Source organism: Salarias fasciatus, chromosome 7 (genome assembly GCF_902148845.1).
Source record: "Salarias fasciatus chromosome 7, fSalaFa1.1, whole genome shotgun sequence".
NCBI classification, from domain to species: Eukaryota; Metazoa; Chordata; class Actinopteri; order Blenniiformes; family Blenniidae; genus Salarias; species Salarias fasciatus.
The window spans coordinates 13,500,456-13,524,805 of record NC_043751.1 but is presented as its reverse complement, the minus strand read 5'-3'; the positions used below and the strand labels follow the sequence as shown (position 1 = coordinate 13,524,805).

At 42.1% G+C, this 24,350-nt stretch overlaps 2 protein-coding genes and 1 pseudogene across 2 annotated transcripts; 2 read left to right on the top strand and 1 right to left on the bottom strand.

Moving 5' to 3' along the window:
* Positions 1 to 222: 222 nt before the first annotated feature.
* Positions 223 to 7,418, top strand: scamp5a (secretory carrier membrane protein 5a). The gene is made up of 7 exons (XM_030095678.1): positions 223 to 438; positions 1,255 to 1,335; positions 1,462 to 1,581; positions 2,862 to 3,018; positions 3,115 to 3,216; positions 4,163 to 4,280; positions 4,372 to 7,418. Exons 2-7 carry the CDS (start codon positions 1,329 to 1,331, stop codon positions 4,558 to 4,560), a joined length of 693 nt encoding a protein of 230 aa, XP_029951538.1. The 5' UTR covers positions 223 to 438; positions 1,255 to 1,328; the 3' UTR covers positions 4,561 to 7,418.
* Positions 7,419 to 7,821: 403 nt separating this feature from the next.
* Positions 7,822 to 18,254, bottom strand: LOC115392430 (ubiquitin-conjugating enzyme E2 Q2-like). The gene is made up of 13 exons (XM_030097034.1): positions 17,999 to 18,254; positions 13,262 to 13,366; positions 12,286 to 12,408; positions 12,158 to 12,214; positions 11,916 to 12,068; positions 11,731 to 11,815; positions 11,577 to 11,637; positions 11,402 to 11,492; positions 11,245 to 11,303; positions 10,824 to 10,872; positions 10,386 to 10,481; positions 10,216 to 10,282; positions 7,822 to 10,018 (listed from the first exon to the last, which is right to left on the bottom strand). The coding sequence occupies exons 1-13, from the start codon at positions 18,155 to 18,157 to the stop codon at positions 9,987 to 9,989; spliced, it is 1,137 nt and encodes a 378-aa protein (XP_029952894.1). The 5' UTR covers positions 18,158 to 18,254; the 3' UTR covers positions 7,822 to 9,986.
* A 2,020-nt stretch (positions 18,255 to 20,274) lies between these two features.
* LOC115392445 (UDP-glucuronosyltransferase 2A1 pseudogene) lies at positions 20,275 to 22,659 on the top strand (annotated as a pseudogene).
* Positions 22,660 to 24,350: the final 1,691 nt, after the last annotated feature.

The window sequence follows — 24,350 nt, the reverse complement described above, 5'->3', positions numbered from 1 at the left end:
AAGTAATTTCCTGCTATCATAAAGTGCAGTACACTGATACACTTGAATTGTGGCTAGTTTATAGAAGTGAAATAATAATATCTTGCGTTAAACTGACTTTCAGCACTGTGGACAGCATTGAGGGGGGCGGGGCTTAGACGGCTTTACGCCTTCTGATTGGTCAGTTCAGGCCAGCAACAAATCCCGTGTTCTCGCCGGGGCCCTGGTCCTGCCCGGGCGGGTACAACCCAGCCGAGAGGGGGGGCAGCGTGTGCGTAAAGAAAAGACCTGACGTCACGTGACCGCCTCTTACTCCCGAGCTCATCCTTTGAGGAATAACGCCACATATTTGTCTGCACGGCGCCGGATCTGTCTGTTTTCGTGCAGATTGAATCATAGGATGCAATTTAAAGGACCGGGGCGACTCTAGTTACCCGCTCGGACTGAACTGGAGGCGAGGTAAGGCGCTGCAATCGCTGCTTTTATTTTCATTCATTACTATCCAGTGAAAAGAGGCGGGTGAAAAAATGCATAAGAACGAACCGGACCCTGGCTCCAGCAGAACCCTGAAATCTGTCCTCTGTGCGGGGTTATTGCGCGGAGTCCGTCCCGCGGTGTCCGGATGAAGAGGAGGCAGCGATGCGCCGTGGCGCGCGGGCTGAAGGACGCCTCTCCATCGCCCGTGATCACGATGTACCGTGTCCTGCTGCAGCCTCCTCGCCATCAGAAACACACGCATCTCCGATAGCCTGACGGTCCCCAAGCATCAAATCCACCGCGATCGGCCCGTGTCAGGGCGCGCTGGGGATCGCTTTACGCGTCCCGGCGAGATGCCCTTCATACTCCTCCACACGGCCACCATGAGCCGCACCGCCGGTGTGCCTCACAAACACAGCGAAATGGAGCGGAGAGTGCTTGATTATAGCTGACGAGCCGCGAATATTAGACAATCAAACGCGTGTCTGTAAACTCTGTAGGCCTTCGGCACGGCTCTTGTCTCAGGGATGGGGACAAGGCCACACGCCTTTTGCACAGCTGTGTGGAGGCTCAGAAATCACGCACCCGGTCCCTGTCGATGCTGTGGGATGGGTGGTTCCACTAACCGGGCTGGGTACCACCTCTCCTGCAAATCACACCAGGCTGAGAGGTGTTTTATTGCAGGGAAGCGAGTGTGCTGATCCACTGGAAGGCCCACGGAGGGCTTTGGCCTGTTGCTTGTAAGACAGGCAGTGTAAAGATGTTGCACTGTGTATAATACAGCTCCCTTCTGTGCAGTTTGGCTTCTCAAGGCAGCCCAGATTGAAGCCCGTGACCTGTTTGCAAGAGGGGGACAACACTGAGTGGTGATCATGGCAGGTGAGCTCTCTCTCTCCTACACTTTCACCTGATGTGGCAGCTTTGCATGGATCTTTTTTTTAAGCTGCTGATTTTATTTCCTTTAAAAAGCAGTGCCAGGCTTGAACTTCTGCTTTTGTTCCCCAGAAAACAACTTCCCTCCCCTGCCTCGATTCATCCCCCTGAAGCCATGTTTTTACCAAGACTTCAATGAGATCCCAGACCAGCGTCGCACCATGTGCAAGAGGCTTTACTATCTCTGGATCTGTGAGTTTGTCTGCAGGAAATGTTTAAATGGTGGCACTGAAGTGAAAACCACAGTTAATATTTCTATGTCATTTAATTGTCAGATTTGCGGTGCTCTAGAAAATAAACTAAAATAATGATTCTCTATTAATTCCCCCTTGAGGAAATTGCTTTCTTATTCCACGCTGACTGATCCTATTTCCAGGATGCTGAGGGTCAGCCACGCAGTACGGTGCTCCATGGAGCTGATGGACACGTACCAGTAGTGCTTTTATTCTGTGTGACTTTGTTTTGCCCAAAATATTATGAGATGCAAACATCATAGACACTTCAGTACAGGCAGAGGACCGGACTGACTGGTCCTGCAGGATTTCATATCGTCTTCTGCTCTTTCATGCAGATTTAGGAATATGACATTATTTTTTATATATTTATTGTGTGTGATTATTTTTTTCAATGAAATTTATCTAAATACATATAAAACACTAAATAGAAATGATTTTGACTGTGCTTAGTGGCAGAAAATGATCAATTTTTATGCTAAAGTGCTTTCAAAATGCAGTGACTGCATTTTATGTGACTGAGAAGAGGGGGTATAGGATGTCTGTGATACTGGTTTTGAAAATATCGGGTTTTTTTACACCTCATAGACATATATCTTCAACAAAGATGTTCACATATCCTTGTGACTCAAACGTTTGTGTGCAGTGCCACTTCAGTGGAGGCTCGTGGCTGTCAGAGTTTGGAGGGTTTTCTCTGGTGTTTCACAGGAGTCGCAGCAGAACGAAAAGTCTTTTTTCACAGCATTGTTTTTTTTTTTTCCTGTCAATGTGCAAGAAAAATAAGCCATAGTGCAAAAAGTAGAAGTGTCACAGTTTCAACTGTTGTGGATTATATGTAAAGACTAACCAGATATGTCTGTGGTAACTTCGTGGTGTCAGATCTGTAAAATTGCCGTGAGTTTGTATCTCAAGTTGTGAAGGAATTGTTGATTTTATTGGTGTTTAAAATCATCATCAAGTGAGCATCGTGATCTCTTTTTGCTTACCACGGAGGTCCTTCAGTTTGAAAAGAAGAATGTAAGTCTGGTGTGAACATAGTTTAGCTGACAGCTGATGTTTAGTCACTAGAAAGTAGATATTCGTGTCTGTTTTAAAACTTTAAGGACACTTCGCCCCTGATGTGACAGTGTTGAGTAGTTACTGAGAGCCACAGTGATGGAGACCCTGCTGTGTTATTAGAAGCGCAGCCTGTGTGAAGTGTTGGGGGTCACGCTGAGTCCTTCTCCTTGGTGTTGACAGTGAACAGCGCCACATTAGCCGTTAATCTGATCGGCTGTCTGGCCTGGATGTGTGGCGGCGGCGGAGCCACCAACTTCGGCATGGCCATCCTGTGGCTCATCCTCTTCACCCCCTGTTCGTACGTGTGCTGGTTCAGGCCCATCTACAAGGCTTTCAAGTGAGTGCGTTTTCTCCTTGGAGCCGAAACGCTTCCTGCCGCTGTTCAGCTGAGTCAGGTCGTTCCTGATGTGTGTTGTTTTTCTCCCCCGTGCAGGACCGACAGCTCTTTCAACTTCATGGCTTTCTTCTTCGTCTTCATGGCCCAGGTGGTGATCAGTATTATCCAGACTGTTGGCATTCCAGGTTGGGGAGTGTGGTAAGAGCTTTTACTGGCCTGTTAAATCCAACGCAAAAATGCTTGGACTCTCGTGAAATTGTTCCATAATGTGTCCATAAAGTTCTGAAATGCAGTGACGTGACAGTGACCTTGAACCGTACCGACCACAGTGATTGGTTCAGTAACCTGGATATCTCTGACTATATAGGGGATATTCGTCATGTTCTGTCCTTTAAATGTCCCATGAAATCAGAAACCAGACTTCTATCACTGTTTGCTCGTGTCTGTGGGCTGATTGACTCATTTAATGTATCAAAGCTTTATTGATATTTTATTTATTTAATGATTTCCACTTTGAATACCTTTGTTTTGCTTTCCCGTTAAACGACTGAGTGTGATCTTCAGGGCGCTCTAACTCTGCGTCTGATCCATACAGTCTTGAATCTGTGCACCAGCAGCGTTGCACATCAACTCAAACTTGTGGGGGTGTGTAATTCACATTCAGCGTGATTGGCTGCTCAACATGTAAATGAAATCTGAGGCACTCTCCCTCTATTTCCAGTCATTCTTACCACATACACATGAATTAATTGTGGTTGGTGAAATGTCGACCTTTGAGAACAGATGCTTAGTCTCAGTATGATTTCTTTTATCCACAAATATCAGGGGAAAAGAAGATATACAGTAGAGGTTTTTCCTTGCTGGAATTATTCTAGTGAGCTGTTTTTATATGAACATTTTTAGGAGTTTTGCTTCATCAAAGTAAATGCAGAGAGAAACACTGAGTGAAAAGGAGCCTCACAGTTCATTACATGAACACTGACAAAACTCAGATTTAATGCTCATGTTTTCTCACTGTTACTGGTTGACTCAGGGGGATTCAGGCGGTAGATCAGCCTGTCCTCTGAACCTTGAACCTGATAAATCTCTTCGGAGCAGTTCATGTGGTGAAAATCAAACACTCCTTTGTCGTTGTTTCCCTCAGCGGCTGGCTGGCCACCATCACCTTCTTCAGCACCAACATCGGCTCGGCTGTGGTCATGCTGATTCCCACCGTCATGTTCACTGCCGTGGCAGTGCTCTCCTTCATCGCCCTCACAAAGGTGAGCCGCCACGTGAGCAAAACTGACGTCAGCTTGGCGTGCGTCCCTGCAGATGCCGCCGTCTCTCACCGTCCCTCTCCGCCTTTCACAGGTCCACAACTTCTACCGCGGCAGCGGCGGCAGCCTGGGTAAGGCCCAGGAGGAGTGGGCCACGGGGGCCTGGAAGAACCCGCACGTCCAGCAGGCGGCCCAGCAGGCGGCCATGGGCGCGGCGCAGGGGGCCATGCAGCAGAACCAGTACTCGGCGGCTCCCACCTACAACTACGACGACCCGATGTAGGGCAGACGGCGGAGTGGGAGAGCTAAAAAAGGGATCAATTGAGAGCGGAATTCAGAATTAGGTGCCCTTCATTAAAACACTGTACAAGCTGAATTCAATCAGAACAAAAGTCATGCGTTAGATGGAAATGTACATTTACCGTATTTTGACACACGTGGGATTCATTGATTTCATTCAGTTTAATTTTTTTTTTTTCAATCAGCAGACGGTTTTCAAACAGCTGCTGTTCATGCTGTTTTGTGCTGTTCAGTTGTGCGACTGTTGCTTTCAGAAACACCTATTTATATCTCAAACCAATCCTCTCAACTCCATGGGTTTATTTATTGAGGCTCGTCTGTCTTCTTTCAGGTACTGGAACAGCTAAATTGTAACGAGTGTTTACTTTTTCAGCCTTACAGGTCACCAAATGCTCAACAAATGTGTTTCTCAGCTGATGTTTTGTGCTGTTTTACTCCCTCACATATTTAAAATGTCCAGATCCTCCGTCTGTGAGACAGTTTGACAGTTTCATCCAGATTAATGTTTTTACTTTTTGGCGCGAGTGAAGGTCTTTACATACGCAGCGGGACTTGAAGTACATGCAAAAGCATATTTGTCTTTTACACATATGCAACATCTTCTTATGAATTTGTGCTTTTAAGACATTTATTTTCACAGGAGACTAAACGTTTGAAATATTTTGCCCCTGAAGTGAACACATTGAACCAAATCAGTGAGTGGGTTTGTTTAATCTTGATTCCATTTCAAGGCAGTATAACAATAAAAAATATACAAAGATAACTTGAAAAGATGAAATTAGAGAGGAATGTAGCGTTTGTTTAAAGCTCATTCTGTAACCTGCCGACACATTTTCAGCATAGACATGATGGTGGGACTGTTGGCACTCAGCAAGAAAGCAAATATTGCCAAACTGCTTTTTTTTTTGGGCCTTTTTTTCACCCTAAAAACAAAAAAAAGGCCAAATGTGTACTTTATTTCCTCATGAACCAACAATATTGTTTTAGAATTTTGTGTTTTTGACCAGTAGAGAACTACAGTCAGCTTTTAAAAAGTTTAAAACATTTGTAGTTTTGGTTTTGGTGACCTGTTTTTTTCCTCCTTTCTTGAGCGACGTTTCGGTTTAAACGGTCTTTTTTACATTCTCAGGAAAGATGTGATCGCTGTTTATAAATGTTACCTGTGAAGCCCTCAGAAAGCCAACATGTCGGGTTTTCGTCTATTTTATTTTACCCATCTATGATGTTCGTATCTGGTCAGTGAAATTGATGTTTTCTGTGATTTTTTTTAATATATATGTCAAAGTAAAGCACACACACTATTTGAAGATTGCATTTTATTGGATAAACATTCCAAATCAGCGTTGTACAGGTCAAAAATCGATACCAAAACAGGTCGGACATACAGTGAATAGTAGTAATACTTGTCGTAGGTGCTCATAACATTGTATGCAGTGATGGATGTTTCCCCCCCTTTTTGGCAAATCCTCCCACTTCCCCCCCCTCCTACATGTAAATGCTTGAAATGACTACTTGTCTCTGAAGTTCTGGATTTCAGGCCTTTAGTGCGTCATTTTGTGGCTGTTGGTGTTAATCTATGACTTGGTGTAATATGATACTTGTATAAAAGAAAAATAGAATATTAAATTTAAGCTGATTATTTCTGGGACAGGTGTGTGTGTGAAGCCCCGACGGTGTTGACCTCGGCGAGCACGGCCTCGGGCCTGGCGTCACTTTCGATTCCTCTTTGAGAACTTATTCAACGTTCATTAGGTGGTTATTGCAGTAAAACAGTATTAGACTTGAAACCGATGTGAAGACTCGTATGCTCGTTATTTCAAACAAAAAATGTGACTCGTCTTGTCTGATTGTGATGACGTGGTATTCAATAGGCTGTCGTTTTACTTTTTTTTTTGGTTTTTGTACCCAGAATATTTTCTTTTTCGTTGTATTTGGGATGATGTGTGGATGAATCTGAAGCACATGTTTGTTGTGTCTTTCCATGGCTGTGAGTTCTTTTTTTTTTTAATGTTTTTTTTTTTCTTTTTTCTAAACTGTAACAAGCGTTTGCGCTGGGATACATGCTGACATCCGTGCAAACTAAATTCACAGTGGAGCAATACTAACATAAATATATTAAACAGAACAGTTACTCAAACTAAACTAACCATACTTTAATTAATTTGTGAGCAGCCACATCAACGCGGTCCGGTGAGCTGATGGGGGGGGGTCAAAGGGGTCTTGTGACTCCGACTGTGGGGTCCTGTTGTGCAGGCTCAGTAAATAGGAGATCTTTAGGCCTGTTCACAAGCTGGAAACCGCCCGTATGATTTTACAACTGCGTTACATTTTCACCAGCAGAGGCACATACAGTAGAGACGAAGCAGAGCCCTGTAACCAGTGCCGTACGTCCCTCCGCTCACCTGGAGACAAAATGCACAGCTCATCATTTCTGTTGAGTTCGAAAGTTTTTTGCACATCAACAACAGACATGCTCCGTCGATCTCAACCTTGTACCAAATGTACATATAGCGCACAGTTAGTGTGAAAACGTGAAACTCCAGCCGTGCCGTCGGACAGACGACACTCTGGATTTCATGTCGCTGTATCAAAGCTTCCGAAAGCCATTTCCCATCCCCCGCCTCACACCCCCACACGTACTGTATGTTGTTTGAAATGTATTATCATGTACTATATCATAGCTAGATATGAATATATAACAACTGGAGGTGAGGTCCACATTTGCCAGGTGAACGAGGGGGCTGTGTCTCCGCGGGTGACGGAAATGAGGAATACATTTTTGTGTATTACTTTTGTATTATTTGGTCTTATCCTAATAGATATTAAATAGTTCTTGTTGCATCCTGCTTTGTGATTTGATGAGTTTGCACACAGGTCCACTCCACATTGTACTTCCAAGCAAGACATCATAAAAAGATCCAACTGTCGTGTTTTGAACATCTCCATGAATTCATTGGACTCAAATGACCCCGACGGTCACATGATCTGCAGAGGGAGTGAGATGCTGGAGCATAAATATGGATCGAAATCTCTGAGGAACACATTCAGTCTACTATCAAGAATCTCTGCTACCAATCATCTCATGATGATTTTCAATATTTAAAAAAAAATTAGTTTTTTTAAAACTTTAATCAGTTTTGAGTTTAATTTTAACTGCAGATCATCCAGTTTAAAGGACTTTATATAATTTTAAAGTAAAAATCTGAAATCCCATTTAATAACCCGAGATAACTCCTGCACACAGTCAAACCAATAATCTTAAAATTCTTTATTCATAAACTTGATGCAAGTTTACAAATTGCTGTACATCGTCAAAACTTTGTCAAATGGAAAATGAAAAAAAAAAAAAAAAATGAAAAAAGAAAACCCAAAGTGAGCCAACAGTCAGACCTGATCTGTCTGCTGGTGCCGGAAAATAAAGAGATAAATGAAACCTTTTCAACACACAGTCCTGTTGGAGAAGCGTCTCAGTCCAGTCCACAGCATGTCCGTCCATCCGTCCGTCCGTCCGTCTCCTCCTTCGACCACAGTTCTTGTCGTTTTGAGAGGAAGGCTCAGCAGAGGAGCGTCGCAGTATGCAGATCGAAAAGGTTCGCAGTGGAACGTGACTTTATCAGGATGTTTGATGACTCCTCCCCTCTCACACACATCAGACATGTAACAACAGGAGCGCAGAGGAACAATAATAATAATAATAAAAAACAACTTTTCCTTTCCTGATTTGAAAATCTAAACATATCTCAGGTATAACCCCTCACCCTGTCAGCTGTGCAAACGTTTTTCATCAGGTTAATTTCAAACCACCAAAACCTCACAAATACAGCAGTGTGTATTGTTGAGCCACTACAATCCTGCACTCTTTTTAAACTGCTTCAATTACAAATGAAAACAAAAAAAAAAACATGACCCATTTTGTAAAGCTCGTTCTGCTTTGCTTTCCGAGCGAGCGGCGCAGAGCTCGTATGAAACCCAGAAGTTCACCCAACAACGCGCAGAGATCCCCTTCCTATTGTATTGTTTGTTACCTGAGTTGCCATCCAAACACACTCCTGCAGACTGTCTTATAACATGCGACTGCAAACGGGCCGACTGACCGGTAGATACAGTGTGTGTGTGTGTGTGTGTGTGTGTGTCTCTCATGGCGTATTGCATGGTGCAGGTTAAAAAGTACAGTTTCGTGAGGGTGTGGCAAGTTTTGTGACTGAGCTTTAAAAAAAAAAAAAAATTACACAGATGCTTCTCCAAAAAAGCGAATCACTACAACACATCTGTGGCGTTGAAGAGAAGCTCCACATTTGATGGAACACGGCTGCAGGGGACCAGAAGTAACAGAGCTGCGGGTTCAAACGGACCACTAGAACTTTATTTTAAGAAAATATGAATCATTTCATTAAAATGAGCAGAAGGATAAAAGACCCCCCCCTCCTTCCCGCCCCTCCCCTCAGTGAAGCCATCAAAACAGTTTCTGCTTAACAAAGTGACTGCAATCCAATTGAACAGGTTCCGATAACTGTGGCTGAGACGCAGCTTCTGTACAACATGCCGCACACAAACCAGGCGTCGACCTCTGAAGCTTCGACGAGAGAGGCCGACGGCTCCGTTAACAGATATAAGGCAAAAAAAAAAAACCCTTTAGCTTTGAAACACTCGGGCGATAAAAACTTCCAAAATGTCACGACGGCGCCGCTCTCCGCCGAGTTTGTTAAACAACATGCAGATTTGTGGGATGTTTCACATCCCCCGGCTTTGTTTGATCTCAGTTCTTTAACCTCACTTTCATTCAGCTTGGCCTAATATTCTTATTCAAGTTTTACCTGTTTCCAAAATAGCAGAGTCTAATTTATTGTATGGGAACAAAAAAAAACAAAAAAGAAAAAGCCAAATAATGTTTCTGAAACAATATTTGCATTTATGTACCAGTTAAAAAATAAAAATAACCCCAAGTGGCAAGAGAGAAACAAAATCACAGTCAGTTAAAAAAAAAAGAGAAAAAGAAGCATGAATTGATACTCCAAGAGCTTCAGTTATAAATCTTTTAAAATTTCCATCTAGAGAGGGCGGAGGTGACTGTGAAGCCCGCTTTGTCCAAGCAGCTAAAGAGAGAGCGGCTCCCCACATTTAACGGGAGCAAAGTTTCTGTCGCTCCTTCGACAGACAGATTGAGCGTAATTAGAAAACCTGGACTGGCGAGGTCCTCACGCTTCCCTCCTCTCTGGAACACTAAGGGGGGGGGGAGAAGCAGAGTGTGATGGAGTCTGTCCTGGAGCGCAGCGTCGGATGAGCCGACAAGGTGGTTTTCGTGAGAAGGATGATATATATTTCCCCCGTCGCGTCGGGATGGGGAAAATATTCCAAAGGAAACAAGATGACCCAAAGACATGTTCCAAGTGCATAGTAGTCAGTCGCCGCTTATCCGTCCTCTTTCGGCGGTGTGTACCAGCCTGGAAGAACATGAAGACCAAGCACGTTACCCAACGCCACCGTCGCTTCTGCTTTGATTAGATTACAGCAGTTTTCCGATTATGAAGAATTGGATTTAATAGAATTCTCCTCTGTGCATGAACCCACTCATCTTATTCACCTCTTTTTGAACAGGAAGTCCGATTGTTACAGCACTAGGCGGGTACTTGTTACTTACCGTTCTTTTCATGAATCTGCACCAGGGATTTGTATGACTGTTGTGCTCTGGCAAGATTGTACTGGTTCTGAGAAACACAAGTCGCTCGGTTAATCAACGACTCCTGCTTCCTGTGCGCTGTGCGTGACATATCGCCTCTAAAGCTGGAGCGTGTGAATGATGTCCGTTACCTTATTGGCTCCAAACTGCACTCGGGCTTTTCCTTTGACCAGAGTTGCATTGATCTGCATAATGACAGATTCTATGGAATAGGCACTGCTCCAGCCCTGAAGACACATTAAAAGAAAACACAATATGAGTCCAGGTTCTCGGCTGTGTGAGAGAAAACAAGACACCAGCTGTGTCCCCATTCGGTGGCCACATCCTCTGAAAGCTGCGCGTAAAGACCGACAATGTCAGTTTGAGGCCAAGAACAGAGACGCTCGAATCATACCACACGTGCGCTGAAATAGATCAACTGAAGGCCATTAGAAAATCCAGTAGATGACAAGATTTTAACGTGCACACGATTAGTCAGAATTCACATTTAGGAATGCTCCGCCTCAAGAAGGAGCAGTCCACTGTAGTTGGTGGAGGTCAGCGCTGCTGGGGTTTGATTCAATACGTACCTGTTTTGTGAGAAGTTCCATGCACAAGGCTCCTCCTCCGAGAACGTAACTGAAAAAGACAGTTTGATGAGTGACTTTCCACAGCTGCAGCTCGAAAGATCGAAAACAATAGAAACACTCGCTTCTTCCATGATTTCATTCAAACCGTCAAACTCCAATATATGTTGGATTAATTACACATAAAAAAAAAATCAAGCTATTGCTATAGTTTCATTTGACTCATTTACCAACAAGTCAAAATATAACTTCTATTTTGACAAGAACCACATTTTACCACCACAAAATTAACAGAAAATGTGCTGCAGGGTCAATAACACAGTACCAAACAGCACATAATGAAGCCAGTGATGTGTCTGAAAAGAATCCAAGTCATCAAAACACAAGCACTCCCCCCAACACACACACACACACACACACTCACCCTCCGGAGAGCACAGGTGAGACAACCCGTACAAAAGGTGGATCAAAAGGAAAATTATCCTGTTATAAGGAGAAAGGAAAAAAAAAACCACTGTTGAAGAAAACCTGCGTATCGCTGCAACCCAAGATAAACGGATAAAAATCACAACAGGACTCACTTTATAAGAGAAATTGAGAAGAATGTAGTCCACGCCTTCCTTTTCTTTTAAGACCTGCAAGTCGCTGTGTAGGGGACTGTCTGGATCGACCCTGCAACAAACGACAACGAATCAGATCTGGGAGAACAGGAAGGATTGTCAAAATCCTTTCAGGAAAACCACTGGGATCACTTACGTCCTTAACTTGACGTGCCATTCATAAAGGCTGTCATTGACTAGTTCGACTGAATAAATACCTGCGAAGTGAAGACAAAAAGAGCTTGGCATTGATCAGTTGATGAGAAAAGTTCCAACGAGACAAGTGTAGAGAGACGTGTCTGTTTCGTCACCTGTCTTGTAACTCTGTGACCTGTAGATCTCCCTGAGTTCCTTCATTAGGCGGTCTGAAGCTTGTACTGAGCCGGAGACGGCGCCCTGCAACAGGAATGGCAGCTGCATCACACGGGCGGCAGGGCACAGCGAGGCCACAGCCCGACAGGGGAACTTTCTGTTTTTTTAGAGAACGAGCACTCACATTCAAGTGATCTTGTCTCTGGCTTTTACGGATTTTTTCCAAAATGGCCAGGTTTTCTTTTTCTATCCCGTCATCCTCTGACTTCTTCCCGTCTGCCGGTTCCTCCTCTTTCATGTCATAATGGTCCAAGTCTTGGTCCAGGTCAATGTCCTGCTGCACCGGGGTCAGAATTACATTGTAATAAAAGTAAAACCACTGAGGAAATGAATGTGCTGCGCTATCAGCAACATATGCACAGGTACCTCTCCCATTTCTTCTTCCTCCTCCTCTTCAGACGTCACCTCATCTGAGGGCCCGTGCTGCAGCGGGGTGAAAAGCTTTGAGCGACATGAAGACGTGGGGTTTTATTCGTGTTTGGTGTGGTGCCTACCTTTCTCTCTTGGGTAATCGGGCCGGGAGGTAGAGGCTGATCCAGCATTTCTACATCTGGATGTTGAGGCAGGTTGTAAAGCCGACAGAGGTCGCAAATGAGGCGCTTCAGCTGCTGAAGGAGCTGCGAGCAGCAAGAAAGGGTCGAGTCAATGATGGGGAAATAAGTGTTGGAAAGCTACTGGCGTTGCATTGACTGTAATCAAATGTCCAGTTCTGTCAGGGGTTAAAAGTCAGGTGAGCCTGATCAATTCCATGTTCTCACTGGGTCTGGAATGGAGGCGTTAAAACGATACTTCCTTAAGACTGCAGTGTAAATGTCATACGGCCAGAAAGTGAGCGGCACATGCAGAAAAAGTGCGACGTCATGCCGTGATCGCCGTTTACGGAAGTAAATATGGATGCCAGTGGAGGTCAGTGTGTGCATTTCCATTTTCAAGTGATTATGCAATAGTGTCGAATGTGCAAAAATCTAAATTGCAGTGTTCATACTGTCGCTAAACAGATTGGATATGAGTCACTTGTGAGCAGAAAATTGTTTCACTGCAATGTGCAGCGCCTGCAATTTGAACGTAAGCTAAGTCTGTCACACACCTACACATGACAGATTTCACATCAGCTGCTCATCCAGGTTAAAATACCACGAGACATGCTCACAATCTCACATGTTCCGATGGTTTGACTGAGTCAGGTCAACATTTACAACAGATTCTGTTCACACAGCAACCAGTCTGACCGATAGGCCGATGGTTAGCCATCTCTCCAAGCTGAATAAACACACCCACACTAACCTTGCACCCACTAAACGGGGTTAAAATCAGTCAGAAAACTTCCTGTTTCTGTGTCACCGGACACAAACAGAAATTATTGAAAAAAACTCCAACAAACATGTCCAAAGAAGAATTAAACCATATGAGTGTTGTGAAAACAGGTGTTCTATTAGAAGATCTGCACTGGGCTGTCCGTGGCCAGCTTACCAAAGTGCTGCCTTTCCTCACATCCTCCAGACGCTCCAACACTTCAGCCAGACTGGGATCATCAGAGTCAACAAACCATATTGGCGGCGTCGATGGATATGATTCCTGCAACAAAGTCAATATGTTAGCAGATCCATGATGTGCTGACAGCAGTACTTTTTACAACTTATATTTAGAACTCATAATTAAGACTACAGATAGATAAATACTATTTATCTCTCTGTATTCTTCATTATGGCTGCTTTTGAGAAAATAAACACAGGCATGACCGCTCACGTAGTGGACCAATCAGTCAGGCTGAATGTCTCAGTCATCCTTTGCTTTCTTAATGCAGGAATTAGCAAGCATTTTCAGTGAAAAATATAATAAAAACAACAACACCCAAGAAAGGTGAGGAAAACAAAAAAAGTTAGGAAAATGTCTTGTGGGTAAAAAAGGAGTAATGATTAAAGGCATACACTTTTTAGGGCCATGTCAAGTGGACCAAGTGGGATGGATTCCCATTACTGGCCTTGGCCAATCAATGAACTAGATTCTCTTCTTCCTCGTCAATGAGCTGCAAGTCTAACTGCATGTGATTTGGTTTGCCACCAAACATGCTGTGTGGATGTAAAACAAAGCAGAAGAAAGTGTGACAGTTTTCAGCATTCTCTACCCAATCAAAGCAAGTGCCTGGACTGTCCTGGTGTGAAAACATCTTCAGTAAGACCAACTGAAAGAAGACCCACGACGATAAATCACCTGATCTGCCAATGATTTCACTATTTGGCCATCCTGTCACATTCACCACAAACATACAAAAATAAATCTTTATGCTAGGCGACGTCAAGTCTTCTTCTTTTCTTCTTTTAAGCATTTACATTTTTTCTAGGAACACCAAGACCATTTCTGACACTGAACCATGACTGTTTACATTTTTAGATGAAATCTATTATGGTAGAATAAACAAAATCCTTTGTTTTCATCAAGTCTATCGGCTGGACACAAACCCGTACAGTCAGTGAGGATGTAGTTCAAACATTCCAACCACAGCTTGCTACTTTTATATTCACACAGCTTGAGACCTCAATTTATTTACCGCTCATCCTCTTGGCGTCAAACTCATTTCATTTCAGGGGCAACATATCAAATTCAAATTCAAGTGGACCAGGTCAGTTGACCTGAAATAACACTGACCATAGCTTTTCTTTTCTTTTTTTTTTTTAAGCGCAAAGAAGCACATTCAGAATTACATTCTGAAAAGTTTTCAGACAAATTCTCTTTCAGTTTTGTTGCCGAAAAAAAAAATGCAAAAAAATTATTTGAATTTGAAGCTTTACTCAATAAATGTAATGAAAAGATCTCAAATGCTACCAGGCAGAGTTTCTCTCGGGGCTCATGCTGGTGAAAGCCTGTCACTATTTCAGTGGCCTTTAGACCGCATGTTTTCACTTGAGGCTACTTCCTTGATGCATCGTCAACATCTCTGTACAGAAAGCCACTCCACAAGCTGGATAAAGTTTGTGTTTGCATGAGACAAGTGTTTGTCCCCTTCAGACTGATCCAGTTATGAAGAGGATGCAGACTTGACTCTGCTCGGGTCTCAATAATGATAAAGTTATGGCCTTCGGGTGTTTGAGCAGACATGTCTGTAGCACCAGCAGTGCACAGAAGTGGAACTGTGCATGCATGTTTCTGTGACAAGAGGAGGATGTGGTCAGGTTGTCGGGAAAGTTCATCATTTGTATTATCTGAACCATGCAAACACACACAAAAAAAAAGCCTGCAAGGCTCCACAATATGAACTTTACTCATATTTTAAGATGTCAGTCTGTTGTGAGACACAGTTACCAAATTCACAGACTTAAACTGCTTGTCCTCCACAGATGTAGAAAACCAGGGATATAAATGTGTGAATTTATTAGCACAAATAAAGATTTTGGACATTATTTAATGTTGAAAAAGTAAAACTTTTATTAGAATTTATTGAGGAAAGATAATCCCAGCAATGTGTGTGGCGAATTCACTCACCACCACCGGCCACCAAAAGCTGGAACGTGTTCAATACATTACGCGCAGAGTAACACCTAAATTCTTAAATTTGTACCAATAAGCTCGAGACAGAAAGGTGGGACAACAAAGAAAGACCAAGAGAGGCTCATAGTCTGAGGTTCCCCTCAGCAGCAGGGCCAGAGTAAAAACAGCTTCAGTCCTTCTGTCTCCAACATGAAGAAAGAACACGGAGGTTTATCCACAAAACATCTGTACAGTTTGACACACACACATACACCTAAGAAACTAACTCCATAATTAGCAGGAATTTATGATGAGTTGGCACAACAAGACTTATCCATGTATGTACCTCTCATACTGTGGCATCCATCTCCAGATTGTGGGTGTTCACAGCAAGCGGCACTTTTATAGTGACCTGTTAACCTCAAATGCATGTGTTTGAGAGGACACTGGTGTACCCATAAAAGCTCAGGGAAAACATGCAAACACTGGATAGGAAGACCACCAACCTCAGACTGAAACCAGGAATAATCTTGCTGTGAAGCAAAGATGCAAACCACCACAACACCACAGTGATGGGCTCCAGCTGAGCCAGTGGAGCATCACGTCAGAAAGAAGGAACCGTATTAATGCAAAATGCATCACGTTACGTGACAGAGATACAGCCATAATATAGCCCTTATTGTTCAAAAACTACTTTCAAATGGAAGTACAGAAATCTACTGACATACATCGATTGTGTTTTATTATTTTACAAATTTAGAAATACGATCTATAGTTACCAATCAAATTTAATTGGTTTCTTGCCTCATATTACAACTGTCATGATTCAAGCAGCATTTTCTGTTTGATGTTTGTTTGATTCCGTCAAGTGACCATTTATTTCATTTATCATATATTCATTTATAATAATTAATTGAACAAGTATCTGTTCCATTAAGAGGGGATCCAAATTCTTTGACACATTTAAACACGTTTTTTAAGTAACGCAATAGCTACTTTGCCTCGTTGTTCATTATTTTTAAAATATAACTGAGGTACTAACTCAGTTATTGCTTTGAAGAAGTCACTAACTATAACTAATTACTTTTTAAAAGTAACTTGCCCAACACTGTAAGACTGCTAACCTGTGCTCTCTCTCACGCTCCTTTAGTAAAATGAAAGTTTCTTCCTTTTAAAAGGATTTTTTCCTTTCCAGAGTCACTTATGCTTGATCATGAGGAACTGTTGGGTTTTCCTCTGTAAAAGTGTCTAGAAATGACTGTGTTGTACTTGGTAATATAGAAATTAAAGCTGAAGTAATTTGAATGGTGTGTTGTTTATACATATTACAATGTCATAATAATTTAAATGAAAGTGCATAGTGTGAAATAATGATAAAATTTACACTAAATGCTTAATGATTAATTGAAAGATGATGCACTTTAAAGGAGAGGGAGGGGGAAATATGTTCTGTGATTATTATCCCATAATGTATTATTGCAACTTTAAAACTCAGTCAGGAAAGTTCTAAATGACAATCTAACTGGCATAGCTGCTCATTTGCATATCTAGGTCAAATTTAGGTCAAATTAGATGTTGACGTCATTCAAAATTGATACATTGTTGCTACTCTTCAGTCAGGAAAGTTCTAAATGACGTCATCATCCAGGAAGAAGAACTGGTGAAAAGTGTGTCACAGATACAACCATAGAGAGCCCTGATCATTCAAAGGCAGCTATTATTATCGATTGTGCTATTTTATTCTATAACAAATTTTCTTTGTTATGGAGGACTAGATTACTAGATTAGTAATATAATTACTGTAATCTAATATTTCTCTGAATAATAAGATCATTGAAAATGCAATTGTTATTTTCAGAATTTTATAACAAACAAATGAAATATCAAGCACTTTTAAAATTGAAGTCCATTGTATGTTAATATTTCGGACTGCATCTGTACTGTATGACCACACCAGATTATTAATAATAACATCACAGATTGATATTGAATAATTTAAAAAAATATATATTATTCAAATCCTTTGAACACGGTTTTGAAAACTCCAAAACGTATATGGGAAATTTTAACTTTATATCCACAGTTATTCACCATAGTTTAACAATTGTCTGGGAAAAGTGCTTTTCTATTTCACACAGCTTAAACCTAATGAAATGTCTGTATAATTCAGAATGAACTATTCATGGTTGAGTAGAATTTCAGCAGTGTGACAGTAGTTGTACATTTTCCATCAACATGTTAAAAATTAACCGTTGCTGCAGGGGGATCGGTCTATTTGCTGAAAAAGCAGAAAAACACAGTAACAACATTGGAGTAAACCGCCTGTATCTGGCATTAAATACACGAACAGAGTCGTGCGTTTAGGATGAAACCTCTTGAAATACAGCTGAAACCCGCTGTGAGGATCTAAACAAGACTGAGGGTAAAGCAGACACAGGTGGATGATACAAAGTTGGCAGGAGTGCAAAGCGTAACGCAGTTATTTTGGCTAACAAAACAAGCTAGCGTTAACGTTACTTTCAGATGACAGGCTAGCAAAAAGCTACCGCAGCGACGCACGTAACGACACATCGCACACTTTAACAAAGTGGATTTAACATTCCCTCAACCTGCCGGGTTAACGAAACCGTGACGAGCCAGCACTTTATTCTCAGTTGATGTGTAAACACGGCGTCTTGTGCCTGGCTCGCTTTCAGTCGATAGTCGGAGGTTAGCTTGTGCGCAGAGCCGGCCTGGACTCACCGTGATGTTGCAGTGAATGATCAGCAGCTTCTCTCCCGTTACGTTGAACTGGCAGCTCAGCTCGTCGGGTTTCCAGTCTATGATTCTGAATCGCTCGTGATTCGGGTCAAATATCGACTCCAGAAACTTCAGTTCGGCCTTCAGCCCCGAAACCGACATCTTCTCCTCATTTCAACGCAGCAGGCCGCTGGCGGAGGGGAAGTCAGGGCGGAATGCGGCCGCGCAGTGGAGTCGGCTCTACGGATCTCGCATATTAGCGTGAGAACAACAACAAAGGGCTGGAGAGCAGAGCTGGCTTCAAATAAACCCAAATATACCAAAAATATATTGCACGCCGTCAGGGGAATTTCAAAGCCATGACAGCACACTGCATCCACTCAACTTGTAAAGGACTTTTTATCATTTTTGGTTGTAATCATACTAGTGACAAGACACAAAACGTGAGAAAAATTATGCTAAAACGAATAAACCATATGCAATAGAAATGTGATGCACACTTTTTAATTAAAAGAATTACAAAGAGAAACATAATACTAAGCAGAGGTACAGAGACCTCAAAACACACCTGTATGTCACCTGTTGTGTTAGAATTTAATCATTTGCAATATAGCCTGAAAGAAATACAGAAATATAGCAACAGCCCTACTACATTATTCCAATGCTCAAAAAGTCATAACAAAGACATTTAAAACTATCAAAAAAAGCAAAGTGTGCATGGATTCATGTCTATTCAGGTGCAGAACATAACCAAAAGGAGAGAGAAGAAAAAGCCCCAAGATAGCTTTAGATTCAGGCCAGTTTTGACCATTACATGAGGAAGATTGTAAAATGGGTCCTTTGTACATTAATCACTCTCTTCCAGGACTCTCTTCTTGCACTTAACATTCAGATAAAATACAGAAAAAATATGAACAATTTCCCACAAATGTTTTGAACCTGCAGCAGAAAGTGAAAGTGACGCCTTTAAGATTGAGGTTTGGGGATAAAAGACAGAAAAATCTAAATGACTGTGAACAGCAAAGTTGTCATCATAAAAACAAACAGACATACTGCAGACTTGATGAAGATATGAGGCGTTCACAGTTTCACAGATAGAGAAATTGCTGCTTAAGTTACAGACACATGAAGTTACTAACATGATATTGTCACATATGAAGTGAACTGAGGAGAAGAAAGTAGAAAAGCTCAGTTAAAGGTTTTACTGCAGTCTAAAATAATCAAAATAAAGGGTTGACCTGATGCAGTCCAAACTACTAGATTTATTAAACAAGAGCGTATCAAGCTGACCTTGATGACCTTTCTTTTGGAGAACCAAGTGTTTCGCTGGTGTTAAGTGGCTCCAATGGCTCCTCATATGTGATGGTGATTAGTTAAGAGCGTTATGTTAAGAGGAGAATATTACATTTGGGAAAAGATTTTACAAATTTTACAGGGTTTTGATCACAACTTACATTTCTTAGTTGCACTGAATAATTCTGAAAATAATAATTCTGAAATCACCAGCATACAAAATTTACCAACGCCCCTGTACATTGCACACAAAACATTTCCAGAATTGTGGAAAGCGTCTTAACAGAGTTAACCATTACCCCAAATGTTCATTTAAGAACCAGTCATGCAACTTAACCTGTGCTAGATAGCCCAGCAGAAAAAAAGTTTATCCAGTTTTTTATCTCTTTTTTATGGTGTTTTGTTGCTCCTGTATCGAATTATTTTCCATGCATGTGATGTTGCCACTCCACCTATGCAGTGGAGCAGACATATAGTGGTGTTTGGATGGGATTGATATTCATCCACATTTTTTCTTTTTCTGGATAATGTACTGACTTTACCATTAATATGACCAAAACTTCTCTTCAGCATAGAGTGCATATTGTCAAATGCACTTACGTATGTGGTTTTTTTTTTTTGGTATTTTGTTGTGGTGAGCTATTTTTATTTATTTTTTTTAGCTGTTTCAGGTCAAGCTGTCATGGCCATTGTACGAAGTCCATTCAGTGGTGAACACCCCGCATGGTCTTTTATGTTCAGAGGACAAACATATTTACAAGCTCAGGACAGCAGTGTGACACTGGATTAGGCTGGAGTTTTACAAAAAAGTTTGACTTAGTCACAAAGTGGTTATTCTCTACATTTGATAGTCCTACATTTTTGTGACACTAGATGGCACAACAGATAAAGTTGTTTTGTTTGAGACTGAGAGTCCTGAGTGAAAGGAATTCCATTGGCAGTACGCATGTTGTGCAACAGGGCTCTTATCTGGTATCAGATTTGAAGCTGCACTGCAGATAGTCAAAGCACTGGAGACTCGACTCTGAGGTGTGCTACACCTGCTACAAAACTTCTCTGAGCAAAGATACACCAGTGACAGTTTGGTGACCTTCCCTGAGGCAGTGGATTTATACTGTACGGTAAGAATGCTTGCTCGAGAGGGTAAAGTTCAACTGATCTTAAGGGTTTAAAGTATTATTGCATGAACTCTTTGTATAGTTTTGAATGCCACACAATCAGTGGTAAACATCAATTGTGTGTGTTTCCTGAAGGTATCCGAGAGTCACCATGAAGGTGCACCATTTATCCCTGCTCTCTCTGTTGTGGATTCAACTCACCACCACCTTTGCGGGCAAGATTCTTGTCTTCCCATTGGACGGGAGCCACTGGGTGAACATGAGGATCCTCATAGAGGAGCTGCATTCCAAAGGTCATGAGATAACTGTGATCCGGGAGTCCGACAGTTGGTATATCAGTGAAAAGTCACCCATGTACACTTCTGTCACCATTCCCGGTCTCGGCGGATTTAAGGAAAACTTTGACACTGTTGTATCTCAACAGCTGGCGGTCCGGCTGCAGAGCAAGGACTCATCTTGGTGGACTCTATTCTGGCTAATTTTTGAGACGAGGCAGTTGGTTGTCAAGCAGTTTACTGAGTTTCATAAGAAAGTGAGTGATATAGTCGTTCAGATGTTTGAAGATGAAAGCTTGATGCAATCCCTCCGCGATGCCAAGTATGATTTAGTATTGACAGACCCCGGCATTGGTGGTGGGGCAATACTGGCACGTCGGCTTGAACTCCCTCTTGTTTATAATGTCAGGTGGACCATTCAAGGTGAAGCGCACTTCCTCATTGCTCCCTCTCCTCTGTCCTACATTCCCTTTACTTCAACAGAGATGACGGATAAGATGACCTTCCCTCAAAGGATCATCAATGTTTTGTCCTATATTATTGGAATGTATGGCTTATCAACCATCTCGGAGCCAAATTATAAACCTGTAGTGAGGAGGTACTTTGGTCCTGATGTGGACTACTCAACATTTTTCCTGGAAGCTGACATATGGCTCATGAGAAACGACTTCATCTTTGAGTTTCCACGTCCTACAATGCCAAACATAGTTTACATAAGTGGATTTCAGTGCAAACCCTCAAAGCCTCTCCCTGCCGACCTGGAGGAGTTTGTACAGAGTTCAGGAGATCATGGAATTGTTATTATGACCCTTGGAACTTTAGTAGGGAAACTTCCTGCACATATCTCTGAGGAAATCGCTGCAGCCTTTGCTCAGCTGCCTCAGAAGGTAATATGGAGGTATACAGGAGAAAGACTTGCAAACCTGGGCAACAATACTTTAACGGTCGACTGGCTGCCACAGAATGACCTCCTAGGACATCCCAAAATCAGAGCGTTCGTGGCCCATGGAGGTACCAACGGAGTTCAGGAAGCCATTTACCATGGCGTCCCTGTTGTTGGAATTCCTCTATTTTTCGATCAGCCTGACAATCTCTCCAGACTCAAAGCAAAGGGAGGAGCTGTGGTTGTGAATATTGCTACGCTGGATAGACACGTCCTTGCAGAGGCACTGGAAGCAGTTCTTCACAACTCCACTTACCGGGAAAACATGCAAAAGCTCTCCAGACTGCAAAGAGATCAGCCTGTGAAGCCTCTGGATAAGGCAGTGTTCTGGATAGAGTACGTGATGAGACATAAAGGGGCTCGTCATCTGCGGACGCAGTCCCTCAAAATGTCCTGGATTGCTTACAACTCCATTGATGTTCTTGCAGCTTTGTTTGCAGCAGTTTTGCTGTTGTTATTCATTTGCATCTCAGTTGTAAAATTAATGTGGAGAATCATTTTCCCTGGGAGGAAAGCTAAACGCGAATGACATGAAAAATAATATGTTGAGCCTGTTTGTGAAATTCAAACGTGACGTCACTGAATTTAAAGAAATCAAAATACAGTGTGTCCGCTTAATACTCAGGAACAATATTCACTATGTACCAAGTTTTTTTTAACTCGACCATTCCTGAATGTTTTGATTAGCTATGTTCTGCCATATTGTTTCTTTTAATAAGTTTTTTTCAGAGTCAACGATGAAATTGATGATCTGACAGTGAACATGTGACCACACAAGAATTATCCTAAACATTCTCGATAGTACAAGCTCACAGAATAAGCAAAAAACATCCATCTCAGCTGTATTAATGTGAATGTTTTAAAATAGGTAAAGATCATAATCAACTGATGTTCAACTGATGTATTACTGCATTTTATCATTGTGTTGTTGTTGTTGTTGTTGTCGTCCAGCTGTCCTTCTCACATTTTTTATTAATTTCTTATTCTGGAATCTTTTTTTTTAACCTGTCTTTGAAAATGTACTTTAAAAAAGAAACATGCAATTAAACTGTTTTAGTATTCATCTAGTGTCTTGAATTATTTTTGACCTACGGTTTTAAGGAATAATCAACGTGACATTAGAGAGTGAATTGCTCTTTTTCAGTGACTTTTAATTGCATACACTGAACTGACACTAGGTGGCAATACAAGAAAGATATACCGGTACTGGATGGAGCTCCTCTTATACCTTTGAAGCTGGCCTGAAGAGGTTTTTAAGGCATTACTGAAAAAGTGTTTTATTTGTGGAAAGCTGGTCAGGCCACTGCTATATATGAGCATATTTTGGAATCAATCACTCATTCATAAAACTCAGAAATAGTGAGGAGATCCATTCGTTCTGTGTCAAATTCTGCTGAATCTTAGAAATAAGCAGTAATAGAATCGAACATGCCAGGATAAGGCTCCCTAGAATCAGGATAAGGAAATATCATGGCCTTCATAGTCCCCAGATCAATCCTTTAATTCTTTCTAACAATGTATTGATTATGGGACATGGGGGTGAGGGCAAACCCCAGCTGGCAGTGGACAAAAACAGGAGGAGGTACTGTATCTTTGCAAATCTCCATTTAGTCATATTTGCAATGCATTGTTGATTTGAAAAATCTTATTTTGCACCTTCTTTTTCACTGCAGATTCTGAGGAGAAGGCAGATACCTGACAGAAAAAGGCCTGACTAGGCCTTGCTTATGCTCCAGTCCCCACCCACCTGTCCTGGGAGCTCTGCACTTGTTCACGGGGTCGTGTTCACGAGTGGGGAACGGATGGAACGTGAGACTGACAGGCGGATCGGTGCAGCGGCTGCAGTGATGCAGTCGTTGTATCGGTTCGTCGTGGTGAAGAAGGAGCTGAGCCGAAAGGCAAAGCTCTTGATTTACCGGTCAATCTACGTTCCCACCCTCATCTATGGTCATGAGCTTTGGGTCATGGCCGAAAGGACAAAATCCCTTATACAAGCGGCTGAAATGAGCTTCCTCCCGGAAGAGCTGGAGGAAGTGTCTGGGGACAGGGAAGTCTGGGCATCCCTGCTAAGACTGCTGCCCCTGCGACCCGGCCCCGGATAAGCGGTAGAAAATGGATGGATGTTTTGAACCTGCAGCGCAAAGTGAAAGTGGTGCCTTTAAGATTGAGGTTTGGGGAAGAAAGACAGAAAAAGATAAATGACTGCGAACAGCAAAGTTGACATCAGACAACAAACAAACATGATGCAGACTTAATGAAGATATCAGGTGTTTACAGTTTCACGGACAGAAATTCCTGCTTAAGTTACAGACACATAAATTTAATAACATGATATTGTCACATATGAAGTGATGCGAGGAGAAGAAAGCAGAAAAGTCCAGTTAATGGGTTCACTGCAGCCTAAAGTAATAAAATTAATGGTTGACCTGATGCAGTCCAAACTAGAAAAAATATTAAACAATATTAAATGACCTTGCTTTTGGTGAACCAATTGTTCTGCTGGTGAAAAGTGGCTCTAACAGCTCCTCATATGTGATGGTGACTAATAGCGTTATGTTAAGAGGAGAATATTACATTTGGGAAAAGATTTGACAGACTTTACAGGGTTTGGATCACAACTTACTTTTTTAAGTTGCACTGCACACTGAGTTCACAGACAATAATTTCTGGAGTGTTCCTGATTCCATGAGGTGGATTCCAGGACAGAATTATGTCTATTCTGATTA

Coding starts and splice junctions, on each gene's coding strand:
- LOC115392430 (XM_030097034.1), bottom strand. CDS start 18,157: ATGTCGGTTTCGGGGCTGAAGGCCGAACTGAAGTTTCTGGAGTCGATA. Junction 12,409..13,261: donor TGAGGAAAGGCAGCACTTTG/GTAAGCTGGCCA, acceptor TGCTGCTCGCAG/CTCCTTCAGCAGCTGAAGCG. Junction 11,304..11,401: donor TTCTCAATTTCTCTTATAAA/GTGAGTCCTGTT, acceptor TCCTTATAACAG/GATAATTTTCCTTTTGATCC.
- scamp5a (XM_030095678.1), top strand. Junction 1,582..2,861: donor GCTTTACTATCTCTGGATCT/GTGAGTTTGTCT, acceptor TGGTGTTGACAG/TGAACAGCGCCACATTAGCC. Junction 3,019..3,114: donor CCCATCTACAAGGCTTTCAA/GTGAGTGCGTTT, acceptor TCCCCCGTGCAG/GACCGACAGCTCTTTCAACT.